At 33.3% G+C, this 26,984-nt stretch overlaps 2 protein-coding genes across 3 annotated transcripts in view; both read left to right on the top strand.

Moving 5' to 3' along the window:
* LOC123677351 (calcium uniporter protein, mitochondrial) overlaps nt 1-3,239 on the top strand; it is a 67,820-nt gene extending 64,581 nt beyond the window's left edge. For both annotated transcript variants that reach the window (XM_045613814.1, XM_045613815.1), the window contains one exon: nt 1,353-3,239. In XM_045613814.1, coding sequence (XP_045469770.1) covers nt 1,353-1,643 — 291 coding nt within the window. In that variant the 3' untranslated portion in view covers nt 1,644-3,239. The remainder of the gene's footprint in view (nt 1-1,352) is intronic.
* A 3,685-nt stretch (nt 3,240-6,924) lies between these two features.
* Nucleotides 6,925-26,984, top strand: LOC123678072 (CDK5 and ABL1 enzyme substrate 1). Its single transcript, XM_045614855.1, has 6 exons — nt 6,925-7,368; nt 19,951-20,224; nt 21,969-22,080; nt 23,282-23,415; nt 24,942-25,202; nt 26,559-26,984. Exons 1-6 carry the CDS (start codon nt 7,281-7,283, stop codon nt 26,902-26,904), a joined length of 1,215 nt encoding a protein of 404 aa, XP_045470811.1. The 5' UTR covers nt 6,925-7,280; the 3' UTR covers nt 26,905-26,984.

Below are 26,984 nucleotides of genomic sequence, written 5' to 3'. Positions count from 1 at the left end.
GCTGAGCTTACCTCAATATGTTGGAAGAACAATTACCAATTCTCATGGAAGATGTTTCCCTTGGTATTAGACAGAATTTGTGGTTCATGAACGATGGCGCTCCACCACATCGGGCACAGATCGTAACTGAGTGGTTGAACGAAAATTTCCCAGGACGTTGGATCGGCAACAATTCCCCTGGCATAAGATGGCCCCCACGATCTCCGGACTTGAACGCAATGGACTTTTTCTTCTGGGGAGCCATGAAGGAACTCGTTTATGCCGAACCAATATTAACTCTTGAATTGCTACAAGAAAGAATATTAGCCGCAGCCGACGAAATCAGGTAAATACCAGACGTTTTCAGCAAAGTACGAGAAAACTTTTTGAAACGTTTGCGGGCATGCGTTGAAGGAGACGGTTCCCACTTCGGGCATCTACTAAATTAAATATTTCTTTTGTTAAATTTTATAATAAACGATACTGTTAATATAGGGTTCGTGAAAATGTTTGGAATTTCAATGAAATAAGGTATTAACTATTAAATCCAAAGTAATTCCAACTATTGAACTATTTGATTACGGTACTAATTTGAGTTTGGTCATCATCATCGTCCTCACTTACGTAAGGAACACTTATATGGTTTTTCAGAATTTCAATGTATCAGAATAATTGAATTTCACTGGGACTCCTTATAAATCAGGTCGAATTGAACCTTCGCTGAACGGGACAAGTTACTATTTTTCCGAAAAACTCAAACTTGATGATAATTTCATTGAATAATTTGATGATAAGTATGTGACAACGAATAAAAGTGATAATTTCGTTGATAAACTGTTGCAATGTTCTATAATTACCTTGAAATCTATGCGCTACCAGTCTTTCATTTGCTGATGATCACAGTTTGTGATTTTTCTCGAAATCCTTGCGTTTGATGAAAAAATTGTAAGAGACAAAAAAGTTCGACAATTGAATGTTGTTCTTGAAAATATCAACATTTTTTTGAAAATTCAAATTTGTTATTTAAAAAACTTGGTGCCAAATGTAATAGGGCACTCAGATAAGGGTCTCCGAAGGGCTTCCGGAAGGAAAAAATATCAGTAGCAGATTAGACATTACTGAAAACCCCCCTATACCAAATTTCGTGAAGTTCGCACAGCCGAGGCCTGGGATATGGAAGACAGAAAATCATTCCAGGTGAAATTCCGGAGGCTATAATTCCGAAATGGCATGCCACTGAACAAAAATGAAAAATACGGGTCGGCTAATTTCGTCTCTGCAATCACTGGTTAAATGTTGTTGCATTAATTTCGGGACATCCTGTATACTTATAAATCGTTTATTTCTTATACTGGAATCAATATATTTTCTAGGAATATATACTCCCAAGTGTTACTGACCGTCAAAAACTGCTGATACTCCACAACAGAGCGAAAAGAATGGGACTTGATCTTCAAAGGTACAACCAACTACAAGAACAACTCGTGAAATTGAATAGAAGACTGGCAAAATTAAGAAACCCTCTGAAAGTACTACCTAAGAGTCGTTCAATCAATTCATCTCCACAGTCATCGTCAGATGGTGTTTCACAAATTACATTAGATAATATTGCAAGAACTTTAGGAAAAATAGATAACAGAACCCCTATTTCTAGTCAAAAATGACCAATGTTATGGTAAAATATTGTTCAATCACCACGTTATTTATTTTTCATTCTTATCTTTAGTTTTCATTATGATGCATAACATATTTCGACGCTATCCTTAATGAATGAAAGGATTGAAGAATGCCAATATTTACTATACTTTCAGCAAAAAATGAAATAACTTCCTTATTGTTGAATGTTATTCTGAACGGAAAGTTTTTAAGAAATGAACTAATTGTTAACTAATTGTCTAAGCACAGATTTACTGTGAATAGTCATTTTTTTAGTATCTACACGACTATTGATTATGTGCAAATATTTTTTATAGGAAGGAATGTTTTTCATTGTGATATATAGCTCAAATTCTATACTATGCTCTTTCATAATAATTGTTATTGTTTGAAATAAATCAATCAATTGTTGCAGCAAAATAATGTGATCTTAGTTATTTTAATACACTATTGTGTGAAAAAATTTCAAATCTCCCAATATTATTCTAGTTGAAGGAGAATTAAAATTTTTTCTTGCCTGGATTATTATCCATACAGTTCTCTTTCATGATAAGTGTTATTGTTTGAAATAAATCAATTATTGCTGCAAAATTATATGTGATCTTAGTTATTTTTGAACTCTATTGCTTGTTGGAAAAATTTAAATCCCCAAATATTATTCAGGTTGAAGGAGAATTCAATTTTGATCTCTTTCGAATTGACATGATATTATATTTGTAAATAATATCAGCTAATGAAAGTCACTTTCATTATCTCAATGTTCCTATTCTTCTTGAAAGGAATTGTTTTAATTATGAAAAGACCATTGGAGTTAACTCCAAAATTTTTATAAAGAATTACATAAGCACATAACTTTATTGTAAATTTTGTGTGTCAAAATTTTGAGAAAATTTTACTATTATGTAGAATTTAGATGCTTGCTTTTGGCTGAAAAATTACCCAAACTGAATACAGTGATATCGGTCATAATTGTTGAGTAATGATGAGTTAAGTGAGGCTGTCTCAGACACTTCCTTTGAATATGTTCAACATAATTCTTAACATGTCACTTTTGATTGGTTCAATAATTTTCTAGAATTGTTTCAAAATTAATCTTTATCTACAGAATATATTCCACACAATTATTTGAGTTTTTTTTTTAATCACATGACAGTATTGCTGAAATAGGTCGATGAATAGAAATGATGGTATGGGTACTTAAAATCTGAACCTTTTTTCAGAATTTGCAGATCTCACTAAGAATTTGTTTTTTTTTTCAATAAATATACGTAATTGGTACTTATAATAAATATGTAAAGAATATTGTTGTCATTTCCTTGTATACGATATTCTCACCTAAGAAATGATATATCGATCACAAACATACTGTCATGTTAGTTATAAAATCAATTTATCAATTTGAATAATTCATAAATTGTAATTCTTGAAATTTCATTAGGTATCTTATCAACAGAAATTTGCGTTGATAATTCGATATTCTGCATCCTAGATCTAATGTTACCCAAAATTATATGTACCTCCATTTTATCTAAAAACATGAAAAAATTCCATAAATTTTCTAAGATTGTAATATTATATTAAAATGATTTGAGAGCTTGTGTTATCAAAAAATCCATTGTTTTTTCAATTTACATGTTCCACTCAATTATTTTCCACTTCATATTGAGATTAATCTCAAGACAATTAATTGTCTGTCTTTAATTCGCAATGTTTAGTCGGATCTCAAATTGCCACTTCATCTTTTTAGCAATCCTCTGACACTGTAGTTAATTTATCACAAGTAATTTTCATAAATCGTGTATCGTACATTCAGTTGATACATTGATTCCATTCAACCTTTCTATTCAGTATCCAGTTGTTAATACCTTCGTTTTATTGGCTATATATAAAAATGGTCACCGGCGCCAATAATAAAAGGATTGGCTCCTATTTGAATTAGTATGGTTTCGTCAAGTAAAATTAAGAAAACACGAACGTGAAGTTTAGAGCTTCTGAGCGCTCATTCATGCACATATTGCATCCTTGGAAGATTACATACAGGTGCAACCGCTGCCTTGGGATAAACCATTAAAACAACGACTTTCCACTGGACAAAGGGTTTTTTTAATCACTTAAAATATGTTATATTATTCCTTCTGAAGGTAGGAAAAATGTGGGATAGGCCTTTCACTCGGGGAGACAGGACTTTATGTTACAATAAAGAAAAATCGATATTTCATACCTTGAGTCCCACGATAAGTATGAAATCACGAAAAAAAAAAATTGAGGAACTTTAGAACTCATATTCGTAAGCTTCTTTTTGAAAAACTATTTTCCAATAGACTCTCCTCCATCTGAAAACAAAGAACTTGCAATTTGGATTGATAATAATTAATGAAAGACCTCTTCTTGTTACATACTAAGTAATTGTCACCTCCTACTGGGTGGTGCGGAAATGGGTGTCGAAAGTATGAGGCGGACCGATGCGAATTTTTGTAATTTAGACGTTGTAAAAACTACCCTAGGATCTCATGGGAGTTGGAATACTTTTTCAGGGTTTATGCACATTGATTCTATAAACGAAAATGGTTGTGTTCTCTTCCCAAGCATTCTTCTGGAGATATGAATTTTCGAAATAAGGGTTGAAAAAACTATCTCAGAATCCCTAGGGAAGTGAATAATTTTTTTAATGTTTATTCATAACGCTTAAAGTATTATATAAAAGAAATATTGTTGTACTCCGGTGCATACTTCCGGAAATATGATTTTTTGAGATTTAGGGTTTGGAAGAAAAACTACCTCAGGATCTCAAGGGAAGTGAATCATTTTTTATTATTTTTCATACCGCTACTATTAATCTACGAGCTATATATGGTTGTGCTCCAGTGCCATACTCGTTGGCGTTGTAAAAACTACCCCAGTGGCCCAAGGAAAGTGAATAATTTTTTAGTGTTCATTTATATTGTTACTAGTGTGGGTTGTGGTCCTTATTCTATGACTAAAGTAGTTCACGGTCAAGGACAAATTAGGGAAATAAAAGAACGGGATAAAAACTTTTATTCAATTTATTTCCAACCTACTAAAAATGTGTGAAGAAGATGATATTTAGATCTAATCGTTTTTAAGGGGCGTTGGACACTTGGGTCGTGGCGGCTGGGTCGCAGGTACTTTTTCGCCGGTCTCCGGCACAGATCTTTACTCTTCTCGTTGTCGGTGCAAGTGTTGCACATATGTTGTAGTTGTAGACTGGACTGAACTCAATTGAATTATTCGAACTAAAATGCCGAGTTTTATAGGCATTCAGGCCGTTTTCCATTCGAACGTTAGCAAAGCCTTTCTACAGATCTCTTAGGTTTGTGGCTTTGATCATTCCAAGTTTTTACACCGAGTTCTTCTGTTTTTAGCATTCGAAGGGGTTCGAAATTTGACTCAACTCGAATATTTTCGAGGGAATCGATAGATTCCCGACACTAGTGATCTATATGAGAAATATGGGTGTGCTTTTGCTCATACTTCCGGAGATATGAATTTTCCAGTTTTGGGGTTGAAAAACTTACCCCAGGATCCCTAGAGAAGTAATAATTTTTTCAGTGTTATGGTCTTCGCGTCACACTCAAGTGGTCAGGTCTTTTTTTTGTATGAGGACTGGAATTTATTCCCTACGCCTCTACTCTCATTTCTCCGATTTCCTACTTTTATTGAAATGGGAGACTTTTCACCCTACTGCATGTCATTTTCTCCTCTTTGGTTCTTTGAAAGAGGTATTTCCATTTATCTGTCATTCTTATTTTAATCTGTAGTATCTTTCTTAATTCCTTAAAAGGAAAGAAGTCAATATGGAGTCTCTGAAAGAGTATGAGAATACTCTTTCAGAGACTCCATATTGTCTTCTTTCTTTGTTCGTTAAATATTTCCTCAATAGTTTCATTTTTCAATTCTTCTCTTATTTGTTGGTTGGTTATATACCATGGGGGGCCAACCGCTGTTCTGATTACTGTATTAGCGTGCTATGCAACTGATCCTTATTATTGTCTTTCGTATTATACCATAGTAATATATCTGAAAGATTGAGATAAAGAAGTATCAACAAAGAAAACTTGATGCTGAAGAATGATCTTGTGAATAAATCAAACCTGCTGTACAAACTACTTACCAAGATGAAATCGAAGTTGCACAAGGTCTATCACAGCTTCTTCAGGGTCAGCCTGATTAAAATGGGTCTTAAACTTGCAAGGGTTTAGAAGTGCACTCCTAAAGTGTCTTCTTTGTGTGACCTGATAACAACAGATAGATACAATAGTAGAAGCAGTACAATCTGTTTACAGTGATCAAAGATCACATCGTTCAACCATCAGCGTATTGTTTTAGTACTAACCAAATTGAAATGAGATCCTATATATGTGACATTATCTCTTTTTTGGTATTTCACAAGAATTGTGCCAAAGATACATTTATTAAATGCTACCCATTTTGAGTAGAGTTCTAAGTTGTGTTATAACATTTCCAGATTTTCCTGAAATACAGAAAAACATGCCAAAATGTTTTGAAGGAATTAGATTATTTAGAAATAATTAAATACAGCATTTCCCAATTAGTAAGCAGCAAATGGACAAGTTGTTCATAAATTGATTTTTCAAAAAACTTATTTATAATAGACAATCAAAAAATTATACTGATAGCGTATTCGACTGGTTGCACCAGTAGGAATTAATTCGAGCTAATTATGTCATTTAGCTCTACAAAACTATATTATATTTTTCATTTTGAAATCTTCAAAACTAAGGTACCTTAACCCAATATTGGGAAAATTCCTTAGAAATATTTGGACGTGTACTATGAAATTCTTTATATTTTTATTTCAGGGCATACTGATGATACCTCTCATACATTTTATGAAATTATTCAATTGAATATTCATTAGTCCGGCCATAATATATAAATAGGTTTCAATATGATTAGTTTTAAGTAGCAGAGTTATATAAATTTACTTTTAGAAACATCTTATGTAAATTGAGTTATCTCTTAATGAATAAAAAATGGACATGTGACTTTCTGTAGTAGGTACTCCTAAAAATATTCAATACATTAGTATTTGTAATACTTTGTTGGGACTGTAATACTAATGAAGGCTAACGTGGAATGATCAATTCGGACAATGTCAATATTTATAGTTCTACGGTTACTCACCTTGGCGCTGCATTCTTATTTTCAGATGCCTATATTCTAAGTACAGTCCTATCCCTAGTAGCTACTACTAATCGTAGTTCAACAAAAATATTTGTGACATCTGACATCCGTCATTCATGTCTGGAATATTTCCAGGTGTCAACATAGGAAGTAAATAACTTATTGCGTAGTTTCCTAGTCAATGAATTGAACGAGTCTTTGTTACTCATTCGAAAATAATACAGTTACAGATAATTTGTATCTCTGCATTGAACCATATGTGGAAAATAAGAACTGATCTGGTTTTGCCATAAGTTTCAAAAGAAGTGCTTGAAATGTGCAGGCTTTTGTTTTTATTGTTACTGAACACTCCTGAGTTCCACATATGTGGTCTAAAGACTATGTTTCCTATGTGTAATAAAAGAACTATTCCCGAAATAAACTATCAGTGATATAAGCCAATTTATTCGGAGGTTTTTAAAATTATATTCTGATCACTAATGGCAGCTGTCTTGAGGAGGAAACCATCTAACTCATCTCGAAGAAGGATTGCCGCAGTATCATTTTTATCAAATATTTCACTCGATGGTATGATAATTTTTTTTATGATCTTCACACATATTCATCCCGTTCATCTTTTACCAACATAATTTTGAAATAAAAATGAATCTTAACAAAAGTCAAGTACTTGATTTAAAAAATATTAATACCCACAAGAATTCTATCAAATTTAACCATAATATTTTTTTCTAGAAGTTGTTTTCTCTAATTAATTGACTACATTTCTTTAAATTTTTTTGGAATTTATTATTTCAGATATTTTATGACATGGAAGGAAAAAATTATCTATTCCGAAGAATTTGTAGTGATTTCTACTTATTCGTTATTCAATAACTACAGGGAGTTCCATATTTAGTATCTAATAGTACGAACTACTGGAGTCAAATATAAATGAATGACACATTATTTGTTTCTTTTTTGAGAAATAAAAGAAACTGAAAACCGTACCTTAATATTTTACATCATATTTTTGATTTAACAGAAAATTAGAACTAAACCAGGTAATCCTGCCTAATAGGTATATGACCTTGAGACCCTCAAATCTGTTATGTCAAAATGCCAGCTATGTTGCCAGATTGTAAAAAGCGTTTAGTATCATAGAAATGAAGTTTGATTGGGGATTCCCACTTATATACTTCAACAGACAGTTGGTCACAGGACACAGTGGACAATGATATTTTGTTTATCAAAACAATACAAATTAAATAATATATTTTTAATTTGGTTTTTCAACAAAACGATTTATTTCCTTCTGCTTTTCCCTGCATGGAGGAGACTAGAAGACAGGGGCGTTTGTGTGATGTTGTCTTGAAGGTTCGGTATTGGAATAATAATCTCGAATTATCTCTACTTAAAAATTTTTTAGTTGGAGGGAAAATCTTTTAGTGCCCATCGAATTGTCCTTGCATCAACAATTCCATATTTTCATGCTATGTTTACAAATATGGTATAATTGAATCACTTCCACAAGTAAATCAGTTCACTACACGCACTTTACTACTAGTATAAGATCCCGATATAGAACGACCTTCACCGAGATGCTTATTTGATAAAACGTATTTTATATTTAATTTAACATGTCAATAAATATATCACATATGGGTTGCCTAACAAATTTCAGTCCAGAGTAGGTTTAATTAATAATTAAAAAAATTTTTTTTTTCGAACATTGCACCGGTTTGCTTATTAGATAAATTCTATACCAATCGAAAGTATGAAGCCCATAGAATGTGCAAACGTTAGGTTGCCTATTTTTTTCCGGTCACAACTCTCGGTTGCCAGGTATAAACAGGTCAATCTATACTAGCATTTTGCAACGGTCTGATTATTTAATCAAAATCAATATGATTAAAGATTATTTTATTATGAACACGGTGGTATAGGGTTGCCTGCGAAAAATCAGTCCAGAATCCCGGTTGTCGAATTTTGAAAAGTTAAATATTGCTGCGAGTGAGTACACAGCATAGCAGCTGTTTGAAGTCCGTCCAGTGAAAGAAAGAGAGTGCGCATGCTATTTGTTCTTGGAAATGAAAAGGATATATTATGCGTGCATTATTTTGGAGCAGATAATTATCAAAATAGATGAATAGTTATTTATTTTTTTTTAATCAATTAATTATTTATGTGTGTATATTTTTTATGTGACACTAAATGAAAAGGATAGCGATAGACTCGTGTATGCGTGCATCATTTTGGAGTAGATAATTTTTGAAATAGAGGAATAGTCAATTAATTATTTATGTGTGTATATTTTTTATGTGACACTAAATGAAAAGGATAGCGATAGACTCGTGTATGCGTGCATCATTTTGGAGTAGATAATTTTTGAAATAGAGGAATAGTCAATTAATTATTTATGTGTGTATATTTTTTTATGTGACACTAAAGAATCTTTACTAAAAAAGAAGGTTATAGTAATACATATATAATACTAATCTTGCAAATTTCATCTTTATTATTAGACGACAAAATGAAAAACAACAATTAAAAAAATACTTCTGTTTTTCATGAAAAATTATAAATACAAAAATTTTTTGAAATTATTCAGGTTCCGAGTCATCGGACATATAACTATGATCTCCAACCTCTGAATCTTCTTCGTCATCATCACTCTCCGTTTCAGTTCTTTCGACAATGTCTTCTATCTTCAAAGGTGTATGATCCCCAATGAATCCTACTGGTTTAAAATATTCATCTAAGAACCAACCGCAGTTCTCAGGCTGAAGTTTCACGCATATTGGATCCGTTGCATTAAGCCACATGGAATTTACAAAAATAGTTCGTGAAATTTTTTGAATTAATGATATCCAGCATGGTGGTATGGAATTGGAGTCGAAGCCTTTTATTTTTTCTAAGAAGTGCTCACTGTCTTCTTTGGCAGAATAATTTTTCATAAAAATGCGATATCTCATGCGAAAATAAAACAAGATTTTATTTCAAAATTTGAACGACAAAAAAAAAGGAAAAAAAACCGAACAAAAACAAATAGGATCAAAATAGCAAATATAAACAAACAAATTTATATATTTAAATAAACAAAAAGATATAAATAGAAATAAAAACTAAAATCTTTGGGATAAAAATAACATTAAATAAAGAAATAAAAATACTACAGTTGAACATAAAAAAAATAATTGAAATATCAGTATCAATCTGCAGTCAAATCATCGTCTTTAACATCCATACATAAATTTTCACAATCCATGGAATCGAGCATATTTTTTGTAGGTTGAAAACGACAACACCTATCTCTTTAAGTCCTTCTTTAGCATGTTATAATAATGCTATATTTTATTTAGAAATCTGTTTCTATTTTTTGTTTTGATGCGGTTAATAGCCGAAAATATTCTCTTGCATTTGGCATTCGAAATCTGAAATATGCAGCCACCCAAATTTGTCGATGAAATTCCAGTTAGACATATTTTTTTCCACTTAATAGAATACCAAATGTGAGATAATGGTATATTTTCAACGGAAGTTAACACACCATCTGTTTTCAATGAGGCACCCTTCGGATATTCCATCACTCTTCGTATTTATTCTCAGCCGACAGAAGTTTTTGATTTTATTATGTTCAATAGGAACGTTCTTCTAGAAACACGTAGAACGTAGAACCTCAATGAGAATGAACAATGAATTGATTCATAGAAACAGTCTAGACTTCCGAATTTCCATATTCCCAATCGTCTCGGTTATATTTTTTAAAACTACCAAAATCTACTAAAATCTACCAAAGGATTTCTTCCTACTAAAAACTACATGAAAATGCGAAAAATCTACTAAAAAAGTAGATTTCTACTAAATCTGATCACACTGTATACGAGTCTATCGCTATCCTTTTCATTTCCAAGAACAAATAGCATGCGCACTCCCTTTCTTTCACTGGACGGACTTCAAACAGCTGCTATGCTGTGTACTCACTCGCAGCAATATTTAACTTTTCAAAATTCGACAACCGGGATTCTGGACTGATTTTTCTCAGGCAACCCTATACCACCGTGTTCATAATAAAATAATCTTTAATCATATTGATTTTGATTAAATAATCAGACCGTTGCAAAATGCTAGTATAGATTGACCTGTTTATACCTGGCAACCGAGAGTTGTGACCGGAAAAAAATAGGCAACCTAACGTTTGCACATTCTATGGGCTTCATACATTCGATTGGTATAGAATTTATCTAATAAGCAAACCGGTGCAATGTTCGAAAAAAAAATTTTTTTTAATTATTAATTAAACCTACTCTGGACTGAAATTTGTTAGGCAACCCATATGTGATATATTTATTGACATGTTAAATTAAATATAAAATACGTTTTATCAAATAAGCATCTCGGTGAAGGTCGTTCTATATCGGGATCTTATACTATACAATAAAATGTAATTTCTGATTGTATGAGTAACACTCGAATTCAAACTTTAAGATACGGTTACGACCGATGGCGGGAAATTGTAAAATATTTCTATTTTCTATGATATACTTCAAATACCTGATTAATTCTTCATCTGGCAACGTAGCTGCCCATTTGACGTACAGAATCGAACTTCTTTCGAGGGTCCCAAGGTCATATACCTATTCGTCAGGATTACCCTAAACCATTTCAATAGAATCATCATAACTTCCACATTATTGGTGCTATCTATAGAGATAGCACCAATAATGTGGAAGTTTTATATCATAGGATATAAAAAATTATTTAAGTGAAGTATTCCTTTTAAAACTATTTAAAATGGAATATAATAACCTTTACATATAAGCATCAGTTCCTCACAAATTTCTGAGTTATATAACAATAGAAAGTTAAATTTTTATGAATGTCATCCTATTATTTTGATCATACTACCTGAAATCTATTTTTTAATTTTTTAATATATATAAACTGAAAACCTGGGCAACACCATTGAGACCTAGAAAAAGTGTACGCCTAATAGAGGTGCCCATACAAGGGAGAGCATGACCGCAAATAGTTGAAACATGAATTGACTAAAACAGTAAATATAAATATACATACAAGATGGGCCTTCGAAAACGAAAAAGACAATATAACAGACAAAATGAATTTATTTAGAAAAAATACTTGGACAAGTCGATGTTTGATTTGAAGGGGACAACTTTTAAATAGAATTCAAAAACATATTGCTCCAACCCTGAGTGTGAGGACACAATCCGTAAATTCTGAATAGGAAAGATGGGGTCAGTGATACCTCTATTGAAAGGTCTTTCTATTCTGAGTTCAATATAAATATTTTTTTCATTAAATATTTTTCATCTAAGGTTCTCGAAACATGTCTTTTGAAATTGTTCTCTTCTAGTCTTCCTAAAGTAAAACTGTTATGGTTGATGGAGGAACTGACAGTATTTTGATGTCTGGTGCATGATACTTATGGAATATCATCAAAACTACAGAATGAATAATAAATTCAATTGATTACACAGCATGCTTGACGAATGTTGTTCAAAATATAAATGTGAACATTTCTATAATCAATGGACCAAATGAAAAAAAATTCAATATGCTGAACTCAGGATAGAAAGATCTTTCAAATGAGGTACAACCCTATCTTCCCTATTCAAAATTTAGGGGTTGGGGTTGTAACACTAATGGCTGAAAAGATATGAATGTGAATTTGATCTAAAAAGTTGTACCCATCAAATTAAAAACCGATATGTCTGAGCATATTTTCGAAATGAGTTCATTCCACCTGTTATCCTTCTTGTTTCGTTTTCAAAAGCCAAAGCTGTATATTATAAAACCAACAAATATGTATATTTATATGAAACAAAAATATGCAGATTTATCAAGTGGCTGAGAAAAAATCTAATAATTATGTTTGTCTGTTTGTCTCAAAGCCTCAAACAACAGACAGATTCTATTTAGTAACTACTCCTTTCAGAACAGCCAAGAACCTGTTCTTTTGAAGAACGGGAGCAGCTTCGCTTCTCACGGAACAACCAAAAATCTGTTTTTTTGAAGAACAGGAGCAGAAAGCAGCTCATTGGTTCTTTACGGAATGCAATAGCCAAAAAAAGAACCAAGAACCTTATGAACCTATTCTTTTAAAAAACGATAGCAGCTCCGACTTTCGCGCAAAAGCACTGAATCCGTGCATTGTTCTTAAGAATAGGTTGAACTACCTGTTCGGTTCTTTTTGTAACATCCCTAAAAAAAATCAGAGGCAGAAAATATTCACCGACGCGAAGCCTCACGACTGAGAGTTTTTTCAAAGTATTTTTTTTTCATTTGTTATTAATTCGTTATCATCACACACATACCTACATATAAACTTCAGTTCAGCTCATAAACAATGGAAACTTAAGTATTTAATAACCGATATGGATGATGGACTGTTCAATTAAGAAAAAACAATATTAACTTAGAATAGAATACAAAAATTCTCAGGTCTGCTGGCATGAGTCAACAAGTAAGTGTGCAGAAATTACTGAAATTCTTCATTATTTTGTTTATCTCATTCGTTGACTAAATCTTATAAGGCGCCATAATCTATTTATCATAATTTTAATTTATCGGTCTACTAAAAAGCATAACATACCTTATATGTTTATATAGGAATATTTCAAGGTGCGTATCATTACGGTTTTGGACTTATGTGCTTCGACCCAAGAATTCTACTAGGCCAAGGAGCTATATTTCATGAGATATCGCCTTATGGCGAAATCCAAAGTACTGGTAATGATATATGTGAAAAGGTTATCGAGGGTATTATTGTAAAGCAAGGAAAAAAATATTGGACATGCCCTCAGGAGAAATGCTAACCGTAGACACGTGTTTCGGGCTTTCGGCCCTCATCAATACGGTGAAAAAGTGTTAGATGAGCAACACTTGGAAGAAAACAACAAACTTACGGAGTCTACAATAAACTTTCTCTAAATTTAGCTCTAGTGAAAACACAAATGAATGTCTTTCAAACTAATCCGGCACAAAAAAGTATGATGCAAGTTTGAGAGCCAATATATGGCCCTCTATTCACGATGAAAATGGTACAAAATCTTGAAAAACAGTGAAAGTGAATATAATTTTTCACAAATCTTCAATAATTAATTTTGTTTTCAAACGTACAATAACAACTTTATATTTTGACTAGAAAGATCATTGAAAAGTTCTGCTTTTCATCCACCGGAGGTAAAAAAGTTGCTATGTCAACGATGAACTACTTTTCCGTCCACTGCGCTGGAGGGAAAAGGGAATCCTAGCAGTGTAACTATCAACTATTATACCTATGTCACGTCTGTCAATAGTATATTATTTCACAAGGAGGAGAAGTCTCTCTTTTCATGGCGAGCTTGCGTTTACCCGCCGAACGGAGTGAGACATGAAGCGAGACATGAAAAGTCACTTCTCCTAGGAATGAAATATGCTATAGGTATGCGTACTGATTCGATTTTGTTTCAGACATTTTAAGATATTCCACCTGTTGCTTTGGTGTTCCGCTTACAAGAGTTCTGTAAGGTGGCGCTCTCCAGAATTGTTCGAATTCCCGTTTGAAAATGAAATAATGATTTGGGACACTGCAAACTTTCACAATAAATTAAAATTCAATTCATATCGAATTTTTAATGAAATGAATGGAATATAATGACAGACGGTTGTTGGCCTATTCAGAGTATAGAAGATTGTCATAAGCATGCAATATAAAATATCATTATTCTATACTCATAGGTCACGAGAGTCGAGAATCGCGCGAAATGTCAAATATAAACGCTATATGCACCATATGAAACAGACGCGAACTCTCGAAATCAAGTGGGTATAAATCTTAAAAAACCTCCCATTTTGTCTGAAAGTTTTACAGGTATAAGTAGACACACATGGTTTTCTATGCATACTATTGAATATCATCAAGTGGTTGAGTTGAACAGGAGATGTACTTAGGTGCATTATTGGACTCCACCTCTTCACGCACTGAACTTTCAAGTATTTTTTCTTTGTAAAATTATTGTGGGAATGAAGTCAATTTTTATTATTATTATTTATATGAAAAATGTCAAATCTACAGGGTATGATGAAATTCCAATGAGTGTGTTGATAAATTTGGTATCTAAATCATTATCGTACATTGAGAATAAATCGTTTGATGAGGGATTTTTTCCTGGACTACTCAAAGTATCTGTAGTGAAGCCACTTCACAAGAAGGGAGATGAACGTGATTTATCAAATTATAAACCCATCAGTCTTTTATCTTCATTTTCTAAAATTTTCGAAAAGAGTCTGGCCTCAAGATTATTGAATTTTTTTCCATAATTTCAAAATACTTTCGCGTTCTCAGCACGGCTATTTTATTATTTATTATTGAAGAAAACTACAGAGTAGAGGCAAAAGCCTATGAACTAAAAGCAAGGTGAAAGAAATAGTTGAACACACTAAACAGATAACAGTAATAGAATCAGCAACAAACACAAAAGTAAGAGCATAAATAGAATGTACAGATGCGAAACCCATTTTCAAACCAGGCATCAAGTCTGTTCTTGAAGGTATCTTACGGAGGGCGCATTTACGACCATTTACATCGAAAGAGAGAGTACTGAAAATGCGATTTTTGAATTGTATCCATCGATTTTATCCGCGTTGAAATGGAAGGAGGTTCTAACGATTATTTCTGGACTAGTCAAAGTCGTTTGATTGTATTGATATATGTAGATATATTGATAAAAAAGTTGAACATCTATGGTGTAAGAGATAATCAGTTGAAATAATCAGCAAGTTATTCAAAGAACAGAACTCAAATGGTTCAGATTTCAGTCGATTGTTGAATGGAAAAGGCGTACCACAGGGTTGTGTTCTGGGTCCTCTAATTTTTTATGTACATAAATTACCATCATTAATGCGCAATGATCGACTGCTTTCGATCGATCTTATTTCTTTTGCTGACTACACAAATATCCTGATTTCATTCCCAAGCCCGGAATTAACAAAATAATCTAATCTAGAGTACCATCTAAAATTGGAGCGGATGAAAACGGGTTGTACTAAAATGTCAAAGACAGAGTGTGTAGCTTTCCAATGTGACTGGTCGCTCACTGAGCTTCCGATGGAGGGATAATTAAAACGATCCAAGTCTACGAAGTTTCTAGGAGTTTATTTGGATAAGCATTTGAAATGGACGACCATTTGGAGTATTTGGTGAAACGTCTGAACTCCGTTATATATACAGTCAAAGTACTAAGAACTAGAGCTCCTAATTGTGAAAGTAGTCTATTTTGCTAATCTCTTCAAATGCGCTGTTTTGAGATCTATGCTTAATTTAAGTTAAAGAGAATCATGCAGAGGATAATTCGGGCAACATCAGCTAATGAGTCTATGGGGTTTTTTATATACAGATTGCTCATCTTTATGTATCAACATAGTAGATTCTTTGAAATGTTCAAAGCCGAAAGTATTACAAGGCATACCGAAATTTTCTTGTTTCCTCGTCACTCATTGACGTTGACTTAAAAAACTTCCCTCTATATGGAAATGAATTTAATCAATGCTTCTCCTAGGGAATTCCATAATATGCAGCTCCTACCAGAATCTAAGAAAATACTCCACGCTTTGAGAGTTGAATGCGAACCGTATTCCTTGAATGAATTTTATGTTCTTTGCGCACCACGTTGGGCGCCAACATGTGTAACGTTACAATTGCCCATAAGACTAATTTCTAGGGGTGGTTTGGCTTATTTGGCAACAAAACTCCTTCCCAGGTTTTCACAAATTTAATAAAATCAAAATACACAAAGATCGATCCTTTTCACTCTAAACAAATTATATTTAAATAAAAACTTAACTTAAATCGGTTTTTAATGAATTAGTCTGCTATTAGGATGGAACCTCTTCTGTGAGTTATTTTCAGCCTTCTGAACACCAGATCTTTGCAATAAGCTATAGTACTCCAATTCCCATTCAGCGAAGTTGATGTAATAACGCCAGGTATTACGAAGGTATTCTATTCCAAATTTTGTATCTCACGGAAGTACTTCTTGATATTTTTCAATCCCAAGAGAGGTTTCTGTTGTTCCAATAAATATTATTATTACAACACCAATAATAAAACGGAATCTTGATGGAGCTTAGGACCTATCAACAAGATTTCATTATGTAAGGCGGACTAGGCAGATAGGCAGAGCCATTGAAGACAAGTCTTAATTGAGTGGTTGTGGTTTCTGAGCGTAAAAGTGGATAATGAGGAATATAAGCCCGACCGCATATTGAGGCACGACACTATGACATGGGGTGGTACCGTATTTTGTGAGCCACTATTCCTATTAGGGCATCGCATATTAAAGCACAGGAGCAGAAAACGATTGTATCGAATGCAGCTGTAATGCGAGGGATCGTACAGTTGTTGTGATCTATGAAACTCAATAGGAGCGCGCAAATTGATACACAGGGTGTCAAGGGGGGCATTTTGGGTTTGTTGGATTAGACAAGACACTTGTGGAAAGAACACAGCGGTAGTGCCAGTGCAAGCTGAAGTTGCTATCCGACGGAAGAGCGATATTCTTTAGCAGCCATGGAGAAATCTGAAAATTGTGAATATGAAAACGATATTCACCTCAAATATTGGCGAAGCTCTGACACTTCCGGTTATAAAAGAAATGAAAAAATGTTTTCGAAAAAACCTTTGGTCCTTTCATTTCTCAAATATTATCAATCACTCCTTCCTCAAGTTCTAATAGTTTCCAAAATAATAAAAAAAGCTGAAAAAAGAGAAAGTTTCCGTAGTCACAATTATGTGAATTATTTTACTGTAAATATTCTATGCGTAAACTCAATTTACATTTTCTAAGTAGAATGATGTAGCAATATCTTGCATCTCTTGAATTTGAAGAATAACATCACAGAGTGTTTCAAGTATTATGCCAAAAATTGTGAACAAAATTTTCATAGCTTTCTACGAAGGGAAATGAGGGGAGAGTTCAAACATAATTATGCTCCCAAATTCAATAATTCAAGATTTCATGAATTTATGTTATACGTAGATTTCTCAGCCGATTTCAATGAAATTTGTTATAGAGTACCTATCCTATTTGGATTGTTGATAGTCCCTTATGAATTTCAGATTCAGAAAATATTTCTCACTAGATTTTGCTGTTTCCAAAATATAATCGATTACAATAATTCAAATTTGAAATCCTTTACCTCTTTGGTATTTATTGAATTATTGTACACCTAAGTATATTCCGAGTGAAATCATACTCAATATATTCAGATGTAGTTTCCAGTTCGGCTTCTGAATCAAATTCAGATGCAGAAATGGAGGTATTCCAATATTTTAAAACAAGAACGCACGTAAACTAATTGAATCAAAATATCTTCCCCTTTATCTAGGTACACAAAATTTCCACCCAGATGTGAGACCTACTTCAGGTCATAAACCGAAATGGGTGATTTAAAATAAAACCTGAGCTTCAATACAAAGAATACCCAAACCGATCCCGCCGATCTTCCAATATGCGCACGCGAATGCGAGGTATTTATTACCCAAGTGAAGTATCTAGCAATGTCTTCCATCGGGGCTACGTCTCAATATGCGTCCGGGCTAATAATTGAAATCGTTTGAACAAGGTGAAGGTGTACAAACTTCCATATGTTTCAAATCAAGATATTCTCTCATAAAAGAACAATATTAATCCAAAATATAATGATATGGACTGGTGAAGAACGTGTTTCCTTATTCCTGGGAATTTTTGATAGGATGCACTTTTTTAATCGAAAGATATACAATCATTCATTGGAATAAAGTGAACATGTTTCTGAAAACATTTGCTCACATAATCAAACTCCTTCGGTAATCGGACACAGAAACTTCTTCGGTTTTCCAAAGTTTTTGAAACCATCAATATGGAAATGATTTGAAGGAATGTTATCACTTTGTATTCAATGACTAATGGATAAGTTAGACGTCACTTGTGATCAAATTTGTTTTATAATGTGTACCTACACCTGAACTCAACTCTACTTGATTTTGGCATTGAAAATAAACTAGAAGTATTCAATTCATGAACATCCAAAATTTCTTTTAGCAAATAGATTCAATGACTTAATGACTTAACACCCCCCCCACCACTGACTGTAATAAACAACCTTCATCATTAAACCAGTTTTTTTTGTTTTAAGTCTCAGAAAGTGAGATTTTTATCTTATTTTACCCAATTTGTTTTCTGACCAATTCTACTTTCCGGTCTGGCATATTTACTGATGCTCTTAAAATGAATTTACATTCCTTCCTACAAAAAAATGACGAAAATGATTATGCAATTACAGACCAATAAGTCTTGTCACCTCTTTCACTAAGATTAGAAGATTTTGCATAAGAGGAATGCCACTTAAACTATCCGAAAAATACCTCATCAATCGAAAACAGTTCATTGTATTGCGAGATGGAAAATTATGTAATATATCTCTCGAAGGGGCAATTTTGAGGGGTGTTCCGCAAGGGACCATATTGGGTCCCATTGTATTCATACTTCACATAAATGATTTAATTAATATTTTTCAACCACAGGAAGAAAGTCAGCCACTACAGCTTAAACTGACAGCCGAAGAAGTTGTCGATATCTGTCTTTATGCTGACGGTACCAACATTATAGTAACTTCCAAAGTTATTGGAAGGGTTAAGACCAATTTAAAAACACCTATGTCTATGATCGAGAAATGGCTAAACTTGAACAAAACAATTGTTTTAATATTCTCCAGTAGTCGTTCTAATTTGAAAGTTCCTGATTATATAACTTTTCATAATGTAACAGTTCAGATAGACTCCCAAACCAAACTCCTCGGAGTAAATATTGATGATCATTTGAACTGGTCAGTACATTTTGAAAAGCTAACAACCAGATTAAATTCAATTATAATATGTTAAGATCTTTAAGGAACCAATTGGATCTTAACACATTGGAAATAGTAAATGAATATACCCGTATGGAGTCTCTTGCAAAAATTCGTTTTTTTCATTTTCTATATTTGGATTTTTTTTTATAATAAGACTTCTGATTTTTTCTTTTGCGAGCATTCTTAGTCATTCTTATTTGAGATCCAATATTTGGATTTCACATTTTATGCGATATTATTTGAATCAGTTTCTTTTATTTATTCATTTCTGATTTACAGGGACGTACAAAGATACCAAACTTACATTGCTTTCCGGGAACAATTTCGTACAGAAAAAAACTCATCATAAACCAGACCCAGAGGAACAGGATATTTTCCATGGATCATACAGCTCCTCTACTGCCTACGTCAAAGAATCAGATTTAGATATAAAGAAAAGTCGTTTCAAGAAAGCTAAAAACACAGATGCTCATTCGCTAAGTTCCGATTCTGATTGCGTTGTAACACCGACAAAGTTGGGAGGAGAAGAAAGCAATAAAGGTTCACGTGAAAGGTGAGGTATTGTTCATTATACAAATTTTTATTTCACTACAGTGGATAGAGAGTAATTAATAATGACCGGCACATATTTCATGAATCCCTATCAATATAATAAATCTCAATGTTTTTAATTACAATATATATTCTTAATGAATAATGAAAAATCTGAAGTGGTGATCCAAAAATTATATTAGAAATGGTGGTGAGAGGATCAAAAAGCAAGAAAGTTATACTATGTCAGTCGACGCGTTGTCTCTGTATCGGTCGCATTCCCGCCTTCTACATGACATTGACGCACCAGCTGCTTCTTCCCCTGCTTCCATATCCTGTTTTCCGACATTCCTTCTAGAAGATTTTCATGAACGTTTATACTGACGAAAAACAAAAATTAAAAAATTACATCATAGAGATAAACTAATACTATTGTGGACACCCTTTTTTCATTCTAAACTTCTTTTAAAGAAGCATAATCGAAATAGTCTATACAATATTCAATATATTTTACAACTCATGTTCTGATGAACCAATAGAATCCGTAAATTTCCTATAGTTATATATAGTTGATAAGTGAATTTACTACTTGACGACGGGGTGTAATCGTTTTGGTGTTTCGCCTCCTGCCATAATGTGATCATTTCCATAGTAACATTCTTCGCCACCGAGATAATCGTCTGCCGTTTCGTTTTTGAATAGCTCCGAGGCGTGTATTTAAAGTAAGGTCTCCATTTATTTTTTTCACATTAAATAACATTCATTTACTAAGTTTTATACATTGCTGTAAAGCTTGAAATCTAAGCTATTTTTCTACGTAATCGCCATTCACTTCGATGAGCTTCCTCATTCGTTCGACAAACTTTTGTATCCCCTCCTCAAACCACGATCCCGCCGCCTCGCGCAAGAACGAAATGACCACTTCATGAACTTCTTCATTGGTATTGCAGGTTATTCACCAAAATTGAATGAATAGAGTCTCTACTGCACACATCTTGGAGTTTTTCGGCCAACTCATTGAGAGTAAACCTGCGATCTTTCAGCACAAGCGCCTCAACTTTCCGCACTGTTTCATCCGAGTGTGACGGCCTGCCGCTGCGCTCCTCGTCGTGAACGTTTAGTCGGCCAGCAGAAAATTCTCTACACCATTTTCGAACGTTTTTCACGTCCATACATTTCTCACCATACACTTCTTCCAATTGACGATGAATTTCTATAGATGGAGTTTTTTTTTTGAGTGCAAAAACTTAATGACTCGCACCTGGCGGGAGCGACAACCGGCACTTTCATTGCAAATGGCTGCTACGTCAAGACTGAGCGTCCTAATGAGCTCCACCAGGTGTCGATTGGTGACCTAACCTAACCTAACGTATACAACAGTGTTGCCGGATTTCATCTAGCGCTACTTGCGGCGATACAATGGCCTTGGAGACCTTACTTTAAATACACGCCTCGTATAAGAGTGTATTTTGACATATTAAATCGGCAGCTTTCCTAAAATATGATTTTTTCATGAAATTTTCCCACCGGTCGCTCTTCACTACAGCTGAGGCCACCGCAACCGCTCTTAGCTAACCCCCATTTCATAGTCGGTAGGTACAACAGACTCACTGAGGAAATTTTGGGCTTTCCTAAAATATGTGTGGCCTGCCATCCACTGTCTCTTAGACTATAAGGAAGTTATTCTTCCTCCTTTCAGTATGGTTTTCATAAAGTTATTTCATGCTCTTTCATATATTTATTTTCATATCGCCATGTTTTTTCAGACCTGACGGAAAGCTTAGGAAAAGAACTACTTCTGGAAATAGACCATTATCTTCAAATGGAGATAGTTTAGATCCTTTTATTTCCTTAGGTATCGAACGAAGTATTGGACAAGTAAGTGGATTTTAACATATATTTTTTCTATTATCTATTTATTCTTTTGGTTTATGTTCGGCTTTAAATATACATTCTGGATGAGAAAGAGGCCGCGAACACTATTTTAGGGGTTTGTACGTAATAAATTCAGACTTATATGTATATAGACCAATAGAAACAGATGACATCGTTCTAAGAAGTTGAATCACATATTAACCCTTGCATTCACCATTGTGAGATTTCTTTTGGAAAAGATTCGTTATCTGGCCAGAGACTAGTATGAGGACGATTCTACTTAGATATGCACTCTCCATGAGTTTTTAGAAGAACTGTCTCTGAAGTTAGGAAGTCCAAGTCAATTTATGTTTCTGGTGTATTTTTTATTTGCTGGAAGAATTTTCTTATGAAGAACGAACCTAAGGATCTTAGAGAAGTTGGACAATAAAGCAATCGGCCGTAAATACTGATCAGTCTACTTTCACCATTCTTCAATATTGGTACAATCTTTACTGTCTTCTATCGAGCTTTGTGTTCATGATTGATCATCTTGCGATAGTTCGAACCTCACGTAAATGTTATTGGCGGTCAATAACCATTATCTTGCTTTTGGAGTAATTAACAATGGGACTAAACGTGCCGTTTCTAGATCAAGTTTTTGGATTTAGTTAGTGGTAGAGGTGTAGTGTCGTCTAAAAATCACAAGTTTTTTTTTTTATCCCACCTAAACTGACTCCCTCAGTCTATTGAGGATTCTAGGCATTATGAATTTTGCATAAATGTTCAATCTCGTATTTAATCATAGAGGAGATAAAACATAACCTTGGCGCACTCCTTCTTCAAGGAGAATACAATGCGCCATGTTATTTTGATACAGTTGACTCAATAGATTAGTCAAGTGTTTAAAAATTCTCCATTAATGTTAGTATCTCCCACATTTTTTCCTAAATCACATTATCGAAAGCCTCCATCTTGCAAAATTTCAGATGAGATTCATTTGGCAATGACAGGCTAGTTTCATTCACAAGAACAATGATGAGTACGATATCAACTTTTGGATATTAGCATTGAGCATGTTTACTTCGCACAAAACTTTGAGAATTTTTTCATTTTGGTTTTATTTTTCACTTCATAATTAGCATTTTTATCAGAGAACTGATTGATCACTTTACCATTCCTGCTTTAAAATAAAAAAGCAATAAGACATTACATATTTTTGCAGGAAACATCCTTTGGATACCTTTTGGTTCCTACAAAGAGAGACTATTTTCGATTCAGGTACAATGATATTACAGATGATTCTATTGAGTGCAATAATTCCACTGGAGTGAGAGGGAAACGTTCCAATGCAGCTAGGTAAGGATAAACAACCTAAAATTCCAACACGGTATCATCATATTGTTCAAGAATGCACTAAAAAATCAGTAGAACGATATTGAAGTACGTTAAGAATGATAATATTTAGAATCTTCACTCTCAACAGAAATAAATAATGAAATAATATAGAGACCTATTGATTTTCATTAAGTCTGTCAAACTACTTTCCACAACTAGTACCGATCGCTCTATTATTTCGAATTTTGAGCCGGAAATTGTCTCAAACGATAATGGTTTGAATTCGGATCAAATGAATTTTAGTAAGAGTGAAGGAAACAAAATATTTTTCGATATTCGATTTGTTGGTATCTGAATATTTTCAGCATATTTATACATTTTTTTTCAAACCCATTTGATAATTAAATGGCCCTACGGATATTTCGCACTTTTTCGGGATTTGTAACAACAGAGGTTACATCTCTATTATCTTTGTCGTACTAAAATTAGTTTTATTGACTATGATTGTAAAAGCAAGTTATTTTATTACATCTGGTGAATCCCCTTGAACAGAGTTAAAACAAGTGCCATATTTGCCTATTGAGTTCAGAATGATCAGCATTGCCAAATGTTCAAACAACATTTCGACGACTTAACAGGCCAATTGAGAAGTCTCCGGTCAAATAGTGAAAACATTTTTTTTGGCAAAATTCGATTTTATTATTCAACATGGTTGCCTTCGAGGGCGATCTCAAAAATAACCATAAAATTCGAATTTCATTGTCACCAGGTGTTAGTTCAGTAGTTAAATTTAAATATCATGGTTGAACACGTCTTATAAAAATTCTTCCTAAAGCCGACGAAGTTCTCGGCAGATACTGGGATTGCTCGGATATAAAAAATATGCAATAATGCTTCTCGGAAAATGTTTGGATGCAATAGAAACATTTGGCTTCCAAATTTCCGATTGTATAACAACTTTCTCAATCATTAATCTGTGTTATCATGATTCATGTGTTTGTCTAATAGGAGATATCACTATTCAACTGATTTAAAAAAATTGACAAAATTATGTGGAATGGATGTAGTATCTTAGAACAACCAATGATATAACCCTTAAATGTGGATTCAAGGGAGGAAGAAGGAATTATCCAGAATTCCCGATTCAGAACTTAGTGCGATAACTGTACTTTCTAAATATGATGTGCAGTTATTTCTCAACATATAATATTTTGTACGTTGCCAGTATCGACGGCGACTCCACCAAAAAATTATTCTACCCTCAAGAGACTGAAAACGTATTCAGGAAGAACAATTGAAAATGATAATTTGACTCTGCTCACTATGTTGACTATTATGATTTTAAAATCGATATTAAGTATATACATAGTTGATATCCTAGGAATATCTAAAAGAAAACTGAATATTTGAATTTATTTATTTCATTATTTAGTATTTACTTCGACCTTCAGTTTAATCTCCTAAATATAGAATGAATTTTTCATATTTAATTTATTATATAACTTAAAAAATTAAATATTATTCTATCGCTTACTCTTTTGTTCTAGGCGTCATTCATTTGATCCAGAAACTGAATCTATCAATGTTGGTGGGTCAATTCTGCCCGAAGACAACAATGGATCTTACCAACCTGACTTGTTGGACAATACAAATCTTGTTTTCGAGAAGCATAGAACCCAGCAGAGCTTCTCAGCATATATGACTTCAGTCATTGACAACTTCAAACCTTCTGATGTGAAGAAAGAGATAAACGACAAATTCAAGGAAAAATTTCCCCATATCGAGTTGACCTTGACTAAGTTGAGAAGGTATTCATTCTTATTTATGTTTGCACGTTATTTATCAGATGCTCAAATTTTCATTTCATATTTTCTGAAATATCGCTGGAATTTAAATAATGAAAATCATGTAACTTATCGTAAAAAAATCATATTATCAACACAATTGATCATGTTCAGTTCAAATCTACATTCCTCATGTAATACCTCAAGGTCGAGAGTTCGACTCCTCCACAGTGATTCATTGAAATTACAGCAAATTTTTTGTGATAATTTTATACTACCATCTGGAATGTTTCGACAGTGCAATTTCAAAATTTTGGCTCTATAGCCCAACCAGTAGCTTTTTTCAATTATGTTAAAGGACTGAAGGAGAATTTTGGATGGCCGTTATGAAGGAACTGTTTGATATTTTTCAATTCTGTTTTCATATTCGGGTTAGGTATAAAAAAAATATGATCTTGAAAAGTTTCATCAATTTCGGGTGAAATTCTTTTTTCGTGTAGACATGTAAAAAAATTTTTGTTCGATTTTTGAAAAAATGTTCTCACAGAAATTCTAAGAAAAATGAGTTGATTCAGAAAATGAAATTCAATTTGACCGAGGAAAAAAATTTCAAACGTTGAAGGTTTTCCGCCATTTTTAATTTTTTTTTTAAGATTCTTTACCTTTTCTGAATTGAGCACTCAAAAATTTTATGATTTGACCAAAAATCGTAACTTCAAAGATTATACATAACTGACCACACTCGATAGAATATTGGTCAGAAATGACGTTGCACACCCTGTATCTCACTTATGCTTCGAAAACGAGGTATATGTCATAAGGCAAAAATGATTCTCCCGGTGTCATCTAAATGACAATATAGGTCCGGTATAAAATGAAACATCCTGTATACCTATATACTATTTTATGGTCTCCAAGGGCGCAATTGACGCATGTATGAACGATCACCCAAAAGTTCTTGACTTCACGTACTGCTTTCAAGATGTACTGCTCAGGCGTTTATTTAGTTACCGCAACTAACAAATTTCAACACGCTCCATTCACCAGGCTATAGGGGCTTCGTTCCAGCAGCAGACAACTTTCAGGCAACTAAATAATAATTTAATCACCGAGACTAAAAATTTACCAGTGTGCGGGGGTCTAACCGAGTATAACTGTATCTTCTAGAAATAGAATTCATTATAATTCATACTGCCCAGTCCATTGGATTATTTTAATGATTGTATTTACATAAATGACTCATAATATTGAACAATTGCAGATTCCGTGAAAATGATAATATACATACATATATTTTAAATTTTTGAATGCTTGTCTCAACCATATGAAATGTTTGCAGAATATTCGTATCCTTATATTTTCGAATAATTTCTGTTTCAGTCTGAAAAGGGAAATGCGAAAAATCGCAAAAATGGAAAATAATATGGATCTCGTCACAGTTGCTCAAGCATACGTTTATTTTGAAAAATTGGTTTTGAAAGGAATAATAAACAAGCAGAACAGAAAATTATGTGCTGGTGCAAGTCTGATATTGTCTGCCAAACTGAATGATGTGAAGGGAGGTGCACTAAGAGGATTACTTGATCGTACAGAGAATATTTTCAGATTGAACCGCAAAGAGATGGTACTAACAGAATTTGCTGTATTAGTTGCTTTAGAATTCAGTTTACATATACCTTACTCAGAAATTATCCCACATTATCGCAAGTTGTTGCATGATTCTTGACATTTAAGTAGATCATTATATTCAAAGATATATTCCACATAATATGTTCTTTACGTACTAATTAAAGCAATTAAATGATG

The sequence above is a fragment of the Harmonia axyridis genome, chromosome 4 (genome assembly GCF_914767665.1).
Source record: "Harmonia axyridis chromosome 4, icHarAxyr1.1, whole genome shotgun sequence".
Lineage (NCBI taxonomy): Eukaryota > Metazoa > Arthropoda > Insecta > Coleoptera > Coccinellidae > Harmonia > Harmonia axyridis.
This window is presented reverse-complemented; position numbering and strand designations above follow the sequence as displayed.